The sequence below is a fragment of the Eleginops maclovinus genome, chromosome 17 (assembly GCF_036324505.1).
Source record: "Eleginops maclovinus isolate JMC-PN-2008 ecotype Puerto Natales chromosome 17, JC_Emac_rtc_rv5, whole genome shotgun sequence".
NCBI lineage: Eukaryota > Metazoa > Chordata > Actinopteri > Perciformes > Eleginopidae > Eleginops > Eleginops maclovinus.
The window spans coordinates 5,765,821-5,778,314 of record NC_086365.1 but is presented as its reverse complement, the minus strand read 5'-3'; the positions used below and the strand labels follow the sequence as shown (position 1 = coordinate 5,778,314).

Here is a 12,494-nt window from a genome sequence, read left to right as displayed (position 1 = left end):
ACAAATAGATATCTTTATTTAAAACGTACAGCATTGTCTTCTCATTTCTAGATGACAGTTGTCATGTAAGTATAAGATATAATGTGTGCAATAAATCCATACATAAAGAATAATAAAAACAACTGTACTTTGTGTATATTTATGTATTTGTATTTTAAAAAAAACAATCTTATGAAGTTTTTAATATCACAATACGAGTTTTAGACTAAACAACTACATTACCCATGAATCTCTGTGTGCTTTGTGATTGGCTGGTAACAGAACATCATTTGACGTAATCTGAAGGCGCGCGCGAAACTCATCTGAGTGTCCACCTCCTGCTTGTGAGTGTTTTCAACTTTTAATGTAGATTTTCTACGCTTTGTTTGTTACACCGTTTATTTTCTGGTATATATATTTTAAAAGTGCTATCTCGTGTTAATCGTTCATTATTTTCTTCAACATTCTTCGATCTAATCGATCGACTGAATATAATTTGTGTGAATGGTGTCAGTAAACGTAAAGTTAGCTATCTTTAGCCTGGTTGTTTGTAGCCGCTTTTCACTGACCTCCTCACACTCATACACACTGCGTTTTGCTTGGTAGTACGGAGAACACGATGTCAGCGCTGTTACAACATCCAGGATATGAGGAGGAGAGGCTGCAGACGGTCGCAAAGCAGCTGCCTTGCAGAGAGGTCCAGGCTGGGATGCTGCTGTCACTCATGGGGCAGGTATGTAGGCTCGTCTCGATATAAAGTGATCTCCTGGCTGCGGGGACGCGCATGAATACTGTAAAGGTGGACCTATATTATTACGCTTCGACTTCACCTAAATTAATGGAAAATGGCAACATGTGGCAGGTTGGAATTATTGTTTAAGCATATATCATTAGCTATGGGATACATAACGTCAGACTGCATTCTCGGCCAGCCACACAGAGTACACATGCACAATCTCTGCCCCACCATCATTTACTTTAGCACGTTTATTCACATAGCACATTAAAACACAAAACATTTCAAAATGCCTTACAAAAAAACAATATATATAATACAACAGAAACACATTATACATGACATGTAGATACATTAAATACTTTACACATAACCAGTAACACACTTTATATTGTACACAACCTTTCAGACTTATAGAATTTACATATCATCCCACAGAGAAAGCATGATGTTCAATTTGTATTGTACTATTGTGGAATACAGCAAAATAGATGCATAAAGTGTACTCTCTGTTTCCTCATTTTTGTAGCTTTTAAAATCAACAGACAAAAAACAGTACCTGTTGGATGTAACTTTAAATCAAGTTATGTTTGAGCATTTTGGATTAGGATTAGGGTTTTGGTTGACAAAGGAATATTTAATTATTTTTGTTTTAATGTTGTTTGTATTAGAATCAAATTATGGTTTGGTTTGGGATTAATCATATGGACATGACACATTTTACAGCCACACCAGTACAGCTATCCCTCAATCTTCATCTATGGTCATCAATCTTCGGGGAAGAGTCATGTGTTGCATGTTTTGCTGAAGGAACTTGAGGTAATGTTTAACACATTTTCACAACCAACAGTCTAGCCTAAAAGATGTTCAGTTTTTTTCATTTAAGACCAAGAAAAGCCGCTATTCCATTCATTTAAGCATCTGGAAGCAGCACATGTCATTTTTGCCTGATGAATACATTATATACTGATGCTAAATTACAGCAGTGGAGAGCAGTAACAATACTTGTGTTTCATTAAGGACAATAATTGTTCAGTGTGCAGCAAAGGAAAGGAGAGTCAACACAATGTGAAGATGTGTATTTATCCGCACACAGATAAAAAACTGATTGTCTTTCATCCTTCCTCTTCCTCTCTGCAGCTGCCTCACGCCACAGTGAGCTGTGTTGAATGTGTTTCTGTTGCGTTGCTGTTTGAACAAGTGCTGCTGTCCTTCTTTGGCTGCGTTGCTGCCTCGCTGCTCCCCCGCAGTCCCTCCCTGTCTGACTTTGTACGCATCTACAGACAGCAGAGCTCCCAGTCTCCTGCCAAGCAGACGCGATACATTGTGAGTACCGTGCACTTTACTCTCCAACCAGAAAATCGCTCCTCACTTGGCACACCAAAATACTGTAATCCATGACATATCAAATGTATTATTCATGGGATGTGTCACTCAAATGTATGGTAACATGATTAGTAGTGATAACATATGCAAATAGATGCTAAACAAAGCTGCAGATGCATAATGCCTGGAGAAAAATATTCGGAATTCCAGCCAACACTGGAGGTTTAGTCTAGAATTTTGGCTTAGTATATTTCAAAGTAAGCTCACAGCATTGTGGTGTAGTAAAATAGCCTCTCCCAACCTGTAGATATGAATTACATTACTTTACATTTCATTTAGCTGATGCTTTATCCAAAGCAACCTACAATAAGTGTATTCAACCATGAGGAACAAACCCAAAAAAAGCAAGACTTCTAAGTACATTACCTTCTAAATATACTCAAGTGTTCTGCTATATGTTTTTCAGGTAATGGAAAAAGCAGAGCTTCTGAGAGACAGCAATGCCAATCTCCTCCCTGCTCTCCTGCGCCTTCAGGAACTGGTGAGAAAATGCAGCATGCTCTTTGTGTCATCTATCAGGCGGCACCTCTAACGTTGTTGCACTGTGTTGATGATGAACGGGGACTGGAAGAGCTTCATTTGTTATAAATGATCTCGAGCTGAGTGCGTGGACCGCTTAAATAATGTTGTTCAGAAAGAAGGACGGCAATCCCACGCTGCAGTTAAATTGAGGACATATAAAGGGCAAAGACTTTTTGTGTTTTATTCCTGTAAAAGCAGTTTTTTTGGGGATTGGTTGTTGAAGGGATCCTTCTGCTGCCCATTTCAAACTGTCGATCATTGTTTCACGGCACAAAATGATATTGTCATTTTAAAATGAATAGAGCTAATAAAAAGGCAACTAAGCACTAAGCAATCCGCTGAAATACACTGAACATTAGATTCAAACATGTAAAACATCAATTGAATGGGGTAACAATGTCTGTAGCCATGGAGCACCCTCTGAATCCACTCGTAGTAAAAACCACTGTTATATCACACATCTCTACTTATGTGACCCTTTCAGGTCGAGGACAACGTTAGCGTCATTCTGCTCAGTGAGATCGTCTGGGACAGGTTCAGACCAAACACCGGCTGTTTCGAGCCACTTCTGCTCCATTTCCCCGACTACAGTAAAGGTAGCATCCTTCACACACAGACACATGTTAAATCAGCATTCAGTGTCATGAATAAACTCCACTCTCACTGCATAATTGTGAGGCACACTGGGCAGATTCTGCGTGAGATTTGTACCTGTGACTTTGTTCTAACACATAAGGCAGAGTCTGGAGAGGAGTATGCATGTATTTTAAACTGTATACCTTAAGCACTACAGGAAGTGTAACGTTGTACTTGATGTTAGAAGAAACATTCATTTTATAATCTCTATTTGTTTAAGTTATTATAGTGACAGTGTGTCTATTTCTGTTCATGTATTTGAAGGTGAGCTGCAGCACATTTTGGCCCAGGACAGAAATCCGTCATATTCGGATGAGTTTTATTCAGCTTATATCAACATCCTGCTGGGAGTCTTTTACTCGGTGTGTCGAGACCTCAGAGAGCTGCGACACCTGGTGAGACACACAAACACACTCACTCGTAAATTATAGAACATTTTCCATAGTTGTGATTTTCTCTCCGTCTTGGATCATTGATTCTCTTTTTCCTCTTTTCAACCAGGCTGCTCTCAACTTTTCAAAGTTCTGCGAGCCGTTAGCAGAAGGAAAAGGTAAAACATAAAGCGGTGTACTCATTCATCTGACAGCTGATCAATATTAAACACACCTCAGTGTTCCCCTTTCATTTGTGCTCATTTGAATAGGGAGTGTTTTAATCTTGTTGAAATGCGCTTAAGCTATTTGAACCTTCAGTATTTCTCTTTAAAGCTGCATTCATTGATTTTTCTCCCGCTAATTAGAGGGAAGTGGAACAAGCCGTAAACACAGCACTTAAATATTGTCACCACATAAAGTTGTTGATGTGAATATTTTGGCAAGCTTTTTGTTCTTTTCACATCCACCATACATATAATAACAAATGTCGACCAATTACTTAATATGACCTTCTGGTGGCATTTTGTTCATGGTAATGGATGTACTTTATCAGGCGTTTTCACCCCTCAAAACACTTTACCTAGTACGATTCATTCACACCTCATTCATGCAGAGCAGGACTTGCTCTGGGAAGCTAACATCTATACAAATTCGCACACCGTTGGCCATTTGGAGTAACTCAAGGTTAAGTGTCTTGCCCAAGAAAACATTGACATGTAGACATGCCCAGGCTGGGATCGAACCCACAACATTCTGGTTGAAAGACGACGCACTCCCTTGCAGCCACAATCAAATGTGAACATAGATTAAACCATTCAGCTGTCTTTGTCATATTTTATTCCTTGCGAGACAGTTCAGTCAGTCCTCAGAGTGCGTATTGTCTACAGAGTGAAAGACAAGGAGTACAGTTTGAGTTGTACATTTAAACAGATAGACGAGAAAGCGGGGGTCAAGCCTGGTGATAATGAAAGGAGCATTCTGGAAGTTAGGGAGGCAGTATCAGGATGTTCTCAGTAAGTTGAAGGTCAAACTGTTGGTGCACATAGAGTAACTAACATTATCGCAACACATCTTCTTAATAAGGACTTTTTCCCAAGCTTAGCAAAGAAGTGACAGCCAGAACATAGAGAATAACTTTAGCACATAAGAATCACACAAAGAGTTATTAAAGTAAGTGGGTGAGTCATTGTTTTATGTCTTATATAATTATGTTGCACTGTTGTAGGAGGTCGGGACTTAAGATGTTCATTGCTACACTGTAGCTTATAAAAATACATTCCTGGTACAGTCCCCAATTTGGTATCGTCGCTGTAGTCACATATTTTAGAAGTGCACTTCAGCAAAGCGTAGGCAAACTATAACATCTAAACGTGTACACGTGTAAATTACGTTTTTTGTAGCTTTTTTTTTTTCTGATGTGACAACAATCTGTATCTTTGACACCTGTCTGTCTTTTATCCAGAACAATGACTTAAATAAGGCTAAAAAGCATCATAGAGCATTAGGGACTACAGAGTAAGGTGATATTTGTATTTATCCCAAAAAACGTTACGCATTATATTGGATAAATGTTTTCCTACTCTTCCTGATAACGTCTATTCTCTCTATAAGCAATTGTATGCTCTAGGTGTGGCTTTCTCATCAATGCCCCTCTGTTTATGTCTTCAGTGAAAGAGACGGACACACACAAGCTGTGGAGAAACATCGAGCCTCATCTGAAAAAAGCCATGCAGACTGTCTACCTGCGGGAAGTGTCCAGGTCTGTGGGCTTTACATCGATCTGCTAATGAAGCGCGTCACTCTCTGATCTAATGGCTCATTCTAGTGCTAGTTTACTGCCTCCCAGTGAACAACCTGATTCAGCGTGTTTACTGATGCTGTGCTTTGTGTTAATGATTCCCTCTTCTCTCTGTTCAGCCTGCAGTGGGAGAAGATGCAGCAAATGGAGGAGAAGGAGAATGGAGCATTGAGAGGTACCAACACACACTTAGCGCTGTTGAATGAAATGACGTAATGCGGTTGCAGAGCAGATGTTAAACGGCTAAAACAGGTGCAGTGACATTCTGTATTTATGCTCAACCTGGGAATCTATTAACAGCATATAAATCACTATATGTAGGGTTGCTGCACATCATGATGTACTGTATGAAAGTATTTTTTTCTTTTTTGGACACACTGCACAGCACACCTGACTCATTGCCTTTATTTCCCTCCAGGTTTATCCGCTCACACTCATGTGGAGCTGCCTTATTACTCCAAGTTCCTTTTGATTGCTGCCTACCTGGCATCCTTCAACCCTGCGCGCACAGACAAACGCTTCTTTGTAAAGGTACAGCAGATTTATATTATTCAAACAATAATTTTCTTATCCAACTCGTGTGTTTAAGATTGATAGTTTTTGTCTTATCCTGATTGTAAAGCCCTCTGTGTGTGTTGCTGTGAGTTTGATGTTTCTCTGTTATCCCCCAACAGCACCACGGTAAAATAAAGAAAACAAACTTCCTGAAGAAAAATGAAAAGGTGATCGTCTTAAAATAACACTGGCTTTGACTCACACATATAACCTGTTTTATAATGTGAATATTTTCCGTCTCTGTTTTCTAGACTAGTAACCACCTTCTAGGGCCGAAGCCGTTTCCTCTGGATCGCCTGCTCGCCATTTTCTACAGCGTGGTGGACAGCAGAGTGGCCCCCACTGCCAGCATCTTCTCCCAGGTCAGAGTCCAGACACATTCACACGCAATGCAAAAAAAGATTGCCATAAATGAATTGTGATCTTTTTTCTTGGCATGTTGTGTCACGTCTTATCCCGTTTGTCTCTGCATAATTTAAATTGGTTCTCTTTTGCATATCAAAAGGGGCTCATAGTTTTTTAGCCATGCTTGTGATATGGTTGTAGGGATGGAAACGTCGGACTGTTTGTTGGTTTGCAATTTTTGTCCAGCCTGAAATACATAAAAAAGCTTTGGATGGATTGCCAGGACATTTTGTACACGCATACATTGTTCCCAGAGGATGAATCCTACTGACGTTTACACAATGTTAACTTTAGGAATATCTCCAGGTCTGTGAAGTAGCTTCTACTGAATATTTTTTAAATATCTTCATGCTTTTTTCCCCTTTTGCCAGTTAAGCAAATGACAAAAGAAGGCACACTATCATTTTGTGAGGATTTCACATTGTAATTATTCCTATTTCTGGGAGCAAATGACACACTATTTTATGTGAAATCAAGCTTAATGGCCACAGTCTCAGATGACAGTTTTCAGCCCATATGATCATGAGATTCGTGTCTGAGGCCAAATGCTTAACTATTTATGGCCCCTAGCATAAAATGGTTTTAGGAAATTAGGCTCAACCCATGTCTGTGCAACTGGCTGTCATTTTGTGGCTCTGCATCAAAGTGAGGCAAAGCTGAGTTTAAAGAAGTGGAACCGAGAGACAATTCATGTTTCCCTCAATTATCCCTTCAGATCTCCTCTCTGGTGACCCTGCAGCTGTTGACGCAAGTCAGTCATAGCGAACAGCTTGATGCCCCAAAATACAAATGTGCCGTTTCTATGGACTTCATCTGTGCCATCTCCAGGTGTGTGTGCATGTCTGATAATACACATTCGACTGAAAATGAACCTTTTTACGAGTTTTTTCACAGAGGATTTGCTTTGTGTGTTTTTATCTTCCAGGACAGTGAATTTTGAGATAATCAAATACCTTTATGACTTCCTGTGAGCCCCCTGAAGAGAAAAAGAGGCAAGACACGGTGACAGAAAGACAAAGAGGATATGATACATTTAGAAATAAGCAGTATCAGGAGATGGACTATTGTTTGGATTTCTTTATGCAGAAAAATAATCCAATAATGTGGCTGCCCTCTTGTGGTTGATCAACATGCCTGTTTTCCTTGTCTCATAATTGTAATATAATAATGCTGTTTAATATTTGCATAAAATAAAAGCCATATTTGCAATTTTGCTTTGTTTGTTTTAGTTTGGTATGTTTTGACAGGAAATATCAAGCGTCTTACTATAGCTTGCATGCCTTTTTTACTTTTTTATTACAAAAGGAAGAGAGCCAGTAGATAATCCTGCTTAGAATAATGGGAGAAAACACGATGAACGTGATGCAGGTTTAGCATGTTGCCTCACATGGAGCGACCTTGGCACCGTGCAGGTAAATCATCCTACTTGTTTAAAGGGAGGATTTACTTTCCACGACGTGTCCTATTTGTTTATCCTGTTCAATGAGTTTGTGAACAGTAGTCATGGGATAGGATGTGCTGAACAGGCAGGAAGGTAAGGCTAATACACACAATCACAAGCCAGTATTTTGTCTTCTGCTTTAGCTTTATTTTAAACGTTATAAAAGGATAAAAAAGTAAACATATGAGAACACTGCTTAATCTCTTCAGACACTTCTACCTGTTGGTGTACTTTCTCCTGCAAAGTCATATCTTCCTCCTGTTAACCCCACAGGCAAGAACAGGTAAAAAGCGATTCAACTTCTTTGATGTAGAACAATAGACGCCCAGAAAATACAGATTTAGAAAGCATTAAGTGCGTTAAATGCAACTCTGCTCGACTGTCTCCCTGTTTAATCCCTGAGGGCATCTGTGGGTAAGCAGACCGTCTGAGAGATCATCCCTCGTGCCAAGGTGTCTTTGGGAGAGCTCAGCGATGATAAACAAAGACAATGACCACTTTGCAAAGGTTAACTTGAGTCATCCAAATGCATATGTCATTCTTTTAGTGATTAGAAATAAGAATTCAGTTTTTGCAGCACATTGGAACGACAATAACCTGGATTAAATCTTAATGAAATCTCAATGTACTGAATTCTCAGGTTAAATCATGAATAAGGATAAGGTCGTCAGGTCAGAACCTAAACACTGTGCCTCCTGTTGTGGATCATAGTCATGATGTGGGTCAGGTCCAGGCTTTTTATCATCACCTCCATGAAATCTTCATCACCGCGAGCACCGGCCACAAACTCCTCCAAGGAGAGCTCACCTATCAGAGAGAAAAGATGTTAAAAACATCAAGTTTTCTCTCAAAGTAAATTTAAAAAAAAAACATCCCACACCCCCGTTTTAGATTTGCATTTCATGTACAACATTGTTGTTGTTGAATTGACATATGTTTGTTAAAGATATAAGGATTGTTATTAGGTTCAACAGCCACCCAGATTTTTTTACAGAAGAGAATTAGTGCCTATCAAAAGTTGAACTTTCAGTACTAATGCCAGGCATAAGAACGATTTGATACAAAAATTGGTACAAATTCTTAAACTGCTGAAAAATGTACTTGAAATTTAAAGATTAAAGTACAAAAGTAAAAAGTAAAAATAAAAAAATGGGCACCAAATACATCTTCTTTTTTAGATCTGACCCTAATGCTCTTCTGCAGATTTTAGCCTCAAGACAGCCTCAGAGCTGATAAATGTCTAAACAACGTCCACCCTATGTCCTAAATCTTACACACTCACCATCTCCGTTTATATCGATCCTGTCAAACACGCGGTTAGTGAAATCCTCAGCTGAATCCTCCTGATTTTCATTCCCATTGATAGCACGGATAGCCTGCAGGAACAGAGTGAAATTAGTATGCTATGTTGACACCATTAAAAATCCAGAGTTCCCAGGGCATGATATTCTGTACCTTTATGATGTTGAGGAGCTCATGACGGTCAATGCAGCCGTTACCATCCACATCATAAAGTTTGAAATACCAGCGCAGCTTGTGCTCCATTTTCCCTCTCATCACCAGACTGAGAGCGGCCACATACTCTATGAAGTCTATGTAGCCGTCCTGCAAAAACAAGTGGGGCAAGACATAAATAAATTATTATACCTCACAGTCTGCTTAATATGAAACTATTTTTACACATGTTATGAGAACAATCACTTCCTTAGTTGAAGAGTTCCCCTTAATTTTCATCTATCTGGGTGAAATAAAGTGTGCCAGAACACAGGATTATCTCCAGGGACTGTCCAAACAACGGAAACAATATCACACATAATCCCAAAATTTAATTCAAGCAGAGAGATTAACATGACCTTTTGTGAGTTGAAGATGGACTAAATATAGCAATGACCCTGTCAATGCTCCTAGACAATCTTAATCAACATGATCCGGGGTGTTAGAGCTTGTAGCTGGGAGGTTACTGAACCACCTGTATGTTTGACTCTGCACTTTTATATTCAGTGTGGATACTAAGGAAAGAAATACTTACTGATGTACAAAAACACAAGTCTTTTTCATCTCATGTCAACAAGGTCTTTATGTCCATATGGTATTGATTGCATAACATGACACAAACTACAAATCCCACAAGAACCATAACACTCTGATCCTCCAAGATAAAAAAAAAAAGTTCTTTCTCTGCAACCAAATGACCAACCCTCTTATATGTAATGTTGTAGTTAGCAATGGGAGTGGCTCAGTCTGTAGGGAAGTCGGTTCACGTCCAGTCCGGACCAACTGGTAGCTGGAGAGATGCCAGTTCACCTCATGTGCCCTGCCGAGGTGTCCTTGGGCAAGGCACTGAACCCCCAACTGCTCTTTGCTCTGGCACTTCTCGAAATGCATGTGTGCGACCTTCTAGTAAATGCTGAATAGTGTGTAAAAAGTTGTTTACCAATGTGTGCACGCACCTGTGGTTAATGTACTGTATGTATGTAAAAGCAGAGTGTAAACTGAATTTCCCCCTAGACGGATAAATAAAGGTTTATCTTCTTCTTCTAAATATGCACAATCTTACCTTGTTCATGTCAAACGTGCGGAACATCTGCTCGATGTAGGCGTTGGCCTCCTGGTCCAGGCCTCGCAGGCCGAAGAACTGCTTGAACTCGTGCAGGGTGAGCTGACCCGAAGGACACTCGGTCATGAACTTCTTATACCAGAGGTGCATCTCCACTGCCTGCAGGTCGTCCACGGTGCTTCCTGATGAGTTACCCATTCCTTTTTGACACGTAAGTGTGTAGTGAGAAGATACCTTGAACTTTTTTTCTGCAGCTGCTGCTCTTTGCCCGATGGTCTACTGTGAAGGGGATGTTATCCCTCCTCACAGTCACACAACAACAGGGCTTAGGGTGAGAGCAGCAGCTGATGGGGGCCTTTTGTAGCTAAGGAGGAGGTGGTGCACCACCCTCTGTGTCCTCCTTGGATCTAATCCATAATTGTATATATAACTGTCTAATCACTGGCTGTAATCGGGGCAGTTGCAGATGATCAGCATAATCGGCCCATTGAAAGGCCAAGTGGACTGCTCCATCCATATTTACCACAAGAACTGCTGACACACACAATGCAGCTTTCATCCGTCACGTAGAGACGAGGGACATCCCTCTCTATAATGCATCTGAACTCCAGGACTCAAGTATGAGTGGAGCAGGTGTAGTGTTCGTATTTTAGATTATCCACATAAAAAAACACCACCCTAGCTAGATTGAACATTGATAGAAAATGATCTTTAGATGCTGCTCTATTTCTGAGATTTGCAGAATCAGTAACATCTTTAAAAAACATACAATATCCTGCACCTGTATGCTTCCCCCATGTTTTGTAGTCTAGTTCATCAATCTACTGAAAATTACTTTTTGTTTAACAACGTAAAGCACTTGGTCACTTCTTTTTTTTAAGCTGCTGTAAATAAAAAACATTACAATACATTTGTTAGATAATTTTATTGGGATACCACAGCTTAAGACCAAGAATGCATGGCTGATTGTTACAGTGACTTATTAAACATTACAGTTAGTGTCATTACTTTAAAAACAATGCAAAATGCTTTTTGATCACGGTAACGATACCAGAAACGAGTAAAATAATAAAATCATTCATGTCTTAGTGCTTGCTTATTAAATTAAGTCTCACTTCGTAAATGTGGTCCAAGTTTCTTTGTATCTTTCAAGGCTGTATAGTGTTAGTGGTATTCAGCAGAGAGAAGTGCAGTTACTGTTTTCAACAATGCATTCTTAAAATTTGCAACTTCATTAGTCATTCAAAAAGAAAAATAACACAGATACATTTTAGTGCTTAAACTGGAAGCTAAATGAGCTATAAAAATATTGATATTAAAATATAAGTACTAATACAAAACAGAAAATAAAAAATGTAAATACAGCTGAGGGTCCTTTTAAAGTAACATTCCACTTATAATGGTTCTCACATCAACATTCAAAGAATGGTTAAACTCATAGCAGTTGCCTCTGGAACGCATTCAAGAGCAGCGTAACTGGCCATAAAACTTGCAAAACAGAATAAGAGTTTCAGATTATGATAGGAAAACCACAGGAAGCATAATCTCCACAGGAAGCTTATTGTTCATTCAATGATTTTCAATACCACATATGAATTGGCCTGTTCGACAAAAACGATATATTTTGCAGCAAAATTCAATATCATGTAAGCTTCAGACAGGCACAGATTTTAAAAAAAAAAAACAGCACTATTTGGCTGGTTTGTAGCTTTCAAACTAAATCCTACACCTGCTGTAGTGCAATAATAATTTTGGAGGCAACACCTTTTACTCTAGTTTGCATTACCCTGTAAGCCATTTGCATTAACAGCAGATATGGGTGACGAAACGAAGCAACCATTCTTTTTGCCTCTCACAAATATATCAATATAGTTTCCAACAATTTGGAAGAGCTTTGAGACAAATTCAAATGATGGAATACACATATTATGTAACCACATACAACACTATGTAACAAATAGCTATATTTAAAAGCTTAAAAAAGTAAAAAGCTATATTTTTTCAGTAAGGCCTCGTTTTGCTTCTTCATATTCATTTTCCAAATCTTCTTCAGGTTCAGGTGCAGTCTTTGTTGGCTATCTCAATTTGGCCTTAGGTTGATTCAA

General features: G+C 39.2%; 2 protein-coding genes across 2 annotated transcripts; one reads left to right on the top strand and one right to left on the bottom strand.

Annotated features, from left to right (window-relative positions):
• The first annotated feature begins 256 nt into the window (after nucleotides 1-256).
• Nucleotides 257-7,603, top strand: orc5 (origin recognition complex, subunit 5). The gene is made up of 15 exons (XM_063905984.1): nucleotides 257-323; nucleotides 586-712; nucleotides 1,442-1,534; nucleotides 1,856-2,041; nucleotides 2,508-2,582; nucleotides 3,108-3,219; nucleotides 3,524-3,654; nucleotides 3,761-3,809; nucleotides 5,302-5,392; nucleotides 5,551-5,606; nucleotides 5,850-5,962; nucleotides 6,106-6,153; nucleotides 6,238-6,348; nucleotides 7,107-7,219; nucleotides 7,317-7,603. The coding sequence occupies exons 2-15, from the start codon at nucleotides 599-601 to the stop codon at nucleotides 7,360-7,362; spliced, it is 1,338 nt and encodes a 445-aa protein (XP_063762054.1). The 5' UTR covers nucleotides 257-323; nucleotides 586-598; the 3' UTR covers nucleotides 7,363-7,603.
• Nucleotides 7,604-7,955: 352 nt separating this feature from the next.
• On the bottom strand, nucleotides 7,956-10,794 carry guca1aa (guanylate cyclase activator 1Aa). The gene is made up of 4 exons (XM_063905987.1): nucleotides 10,390-10,794; nucleotides 9,288-9,437; nucleotides 9,115-9,208; nucleotides 7,956-8,639 (listed from the first exon to the last, which is right to left on the bottom strand). The coding sequence occupies exons 1-4, from the start codon at nucleotides 10,585-10,587 to the stop codon at nucleotides 8,512-8,514; spliced, it is 570 nt and encodes a 189-aa protein (XP_063762057.1). The 5' UTR covers nucleotides 10,588-10,794; the 3' UTR covers nucleotides 7,956-8,511.
• Between the last annotated feature and the right edge of the window lie 1,700 nt (nucleotides 10,795-12,494).

Bases quoted from the DNA above. Each gene is read 5' to 3' on its own strand.
- guca1aa (XM_063905987.1), bottom strand. From the start codon at position 10,587: ATGGGTAACTCATCAGGAAGCACCGTGGACGACCTGCAGGCAGTGGAG. The intron at 9,438-10,389 runs GTAAGATTGTGC...TTGTTTTTGCAG, and splicing joins GCACGTTTGACATGAACAAG to GACGGCTACATAGACTTCAT. The intron at 9,209-9,287 runs GTACAGAATATC...CTGTTCCTGCAG, and splicing joins AGCTCCTCAACATCATAAAG to GCTATCCGTGCTATCAATGG.
- orc5 (XM_063905984.1), top strand. From the start codon at position 599: ATGTCAGCGCTGTTACAACATCCAGGATATGAGGAGGAGAGGCTGCAG. The intron at 713-1,441 runs GTATGTAGGCTC...CACATTTTACAG, and splicing joins TGCTGTCACTCATGGGGCAG to CCACACCAGTACAGCTATCC. The intron at 5,607-5,849 runs GTACCAACACAC...ATTTCCCTCCAG, and splicing joins GGAGAATGGAGCATTGAGAG to GTTTATCCGCTCACACTCAT.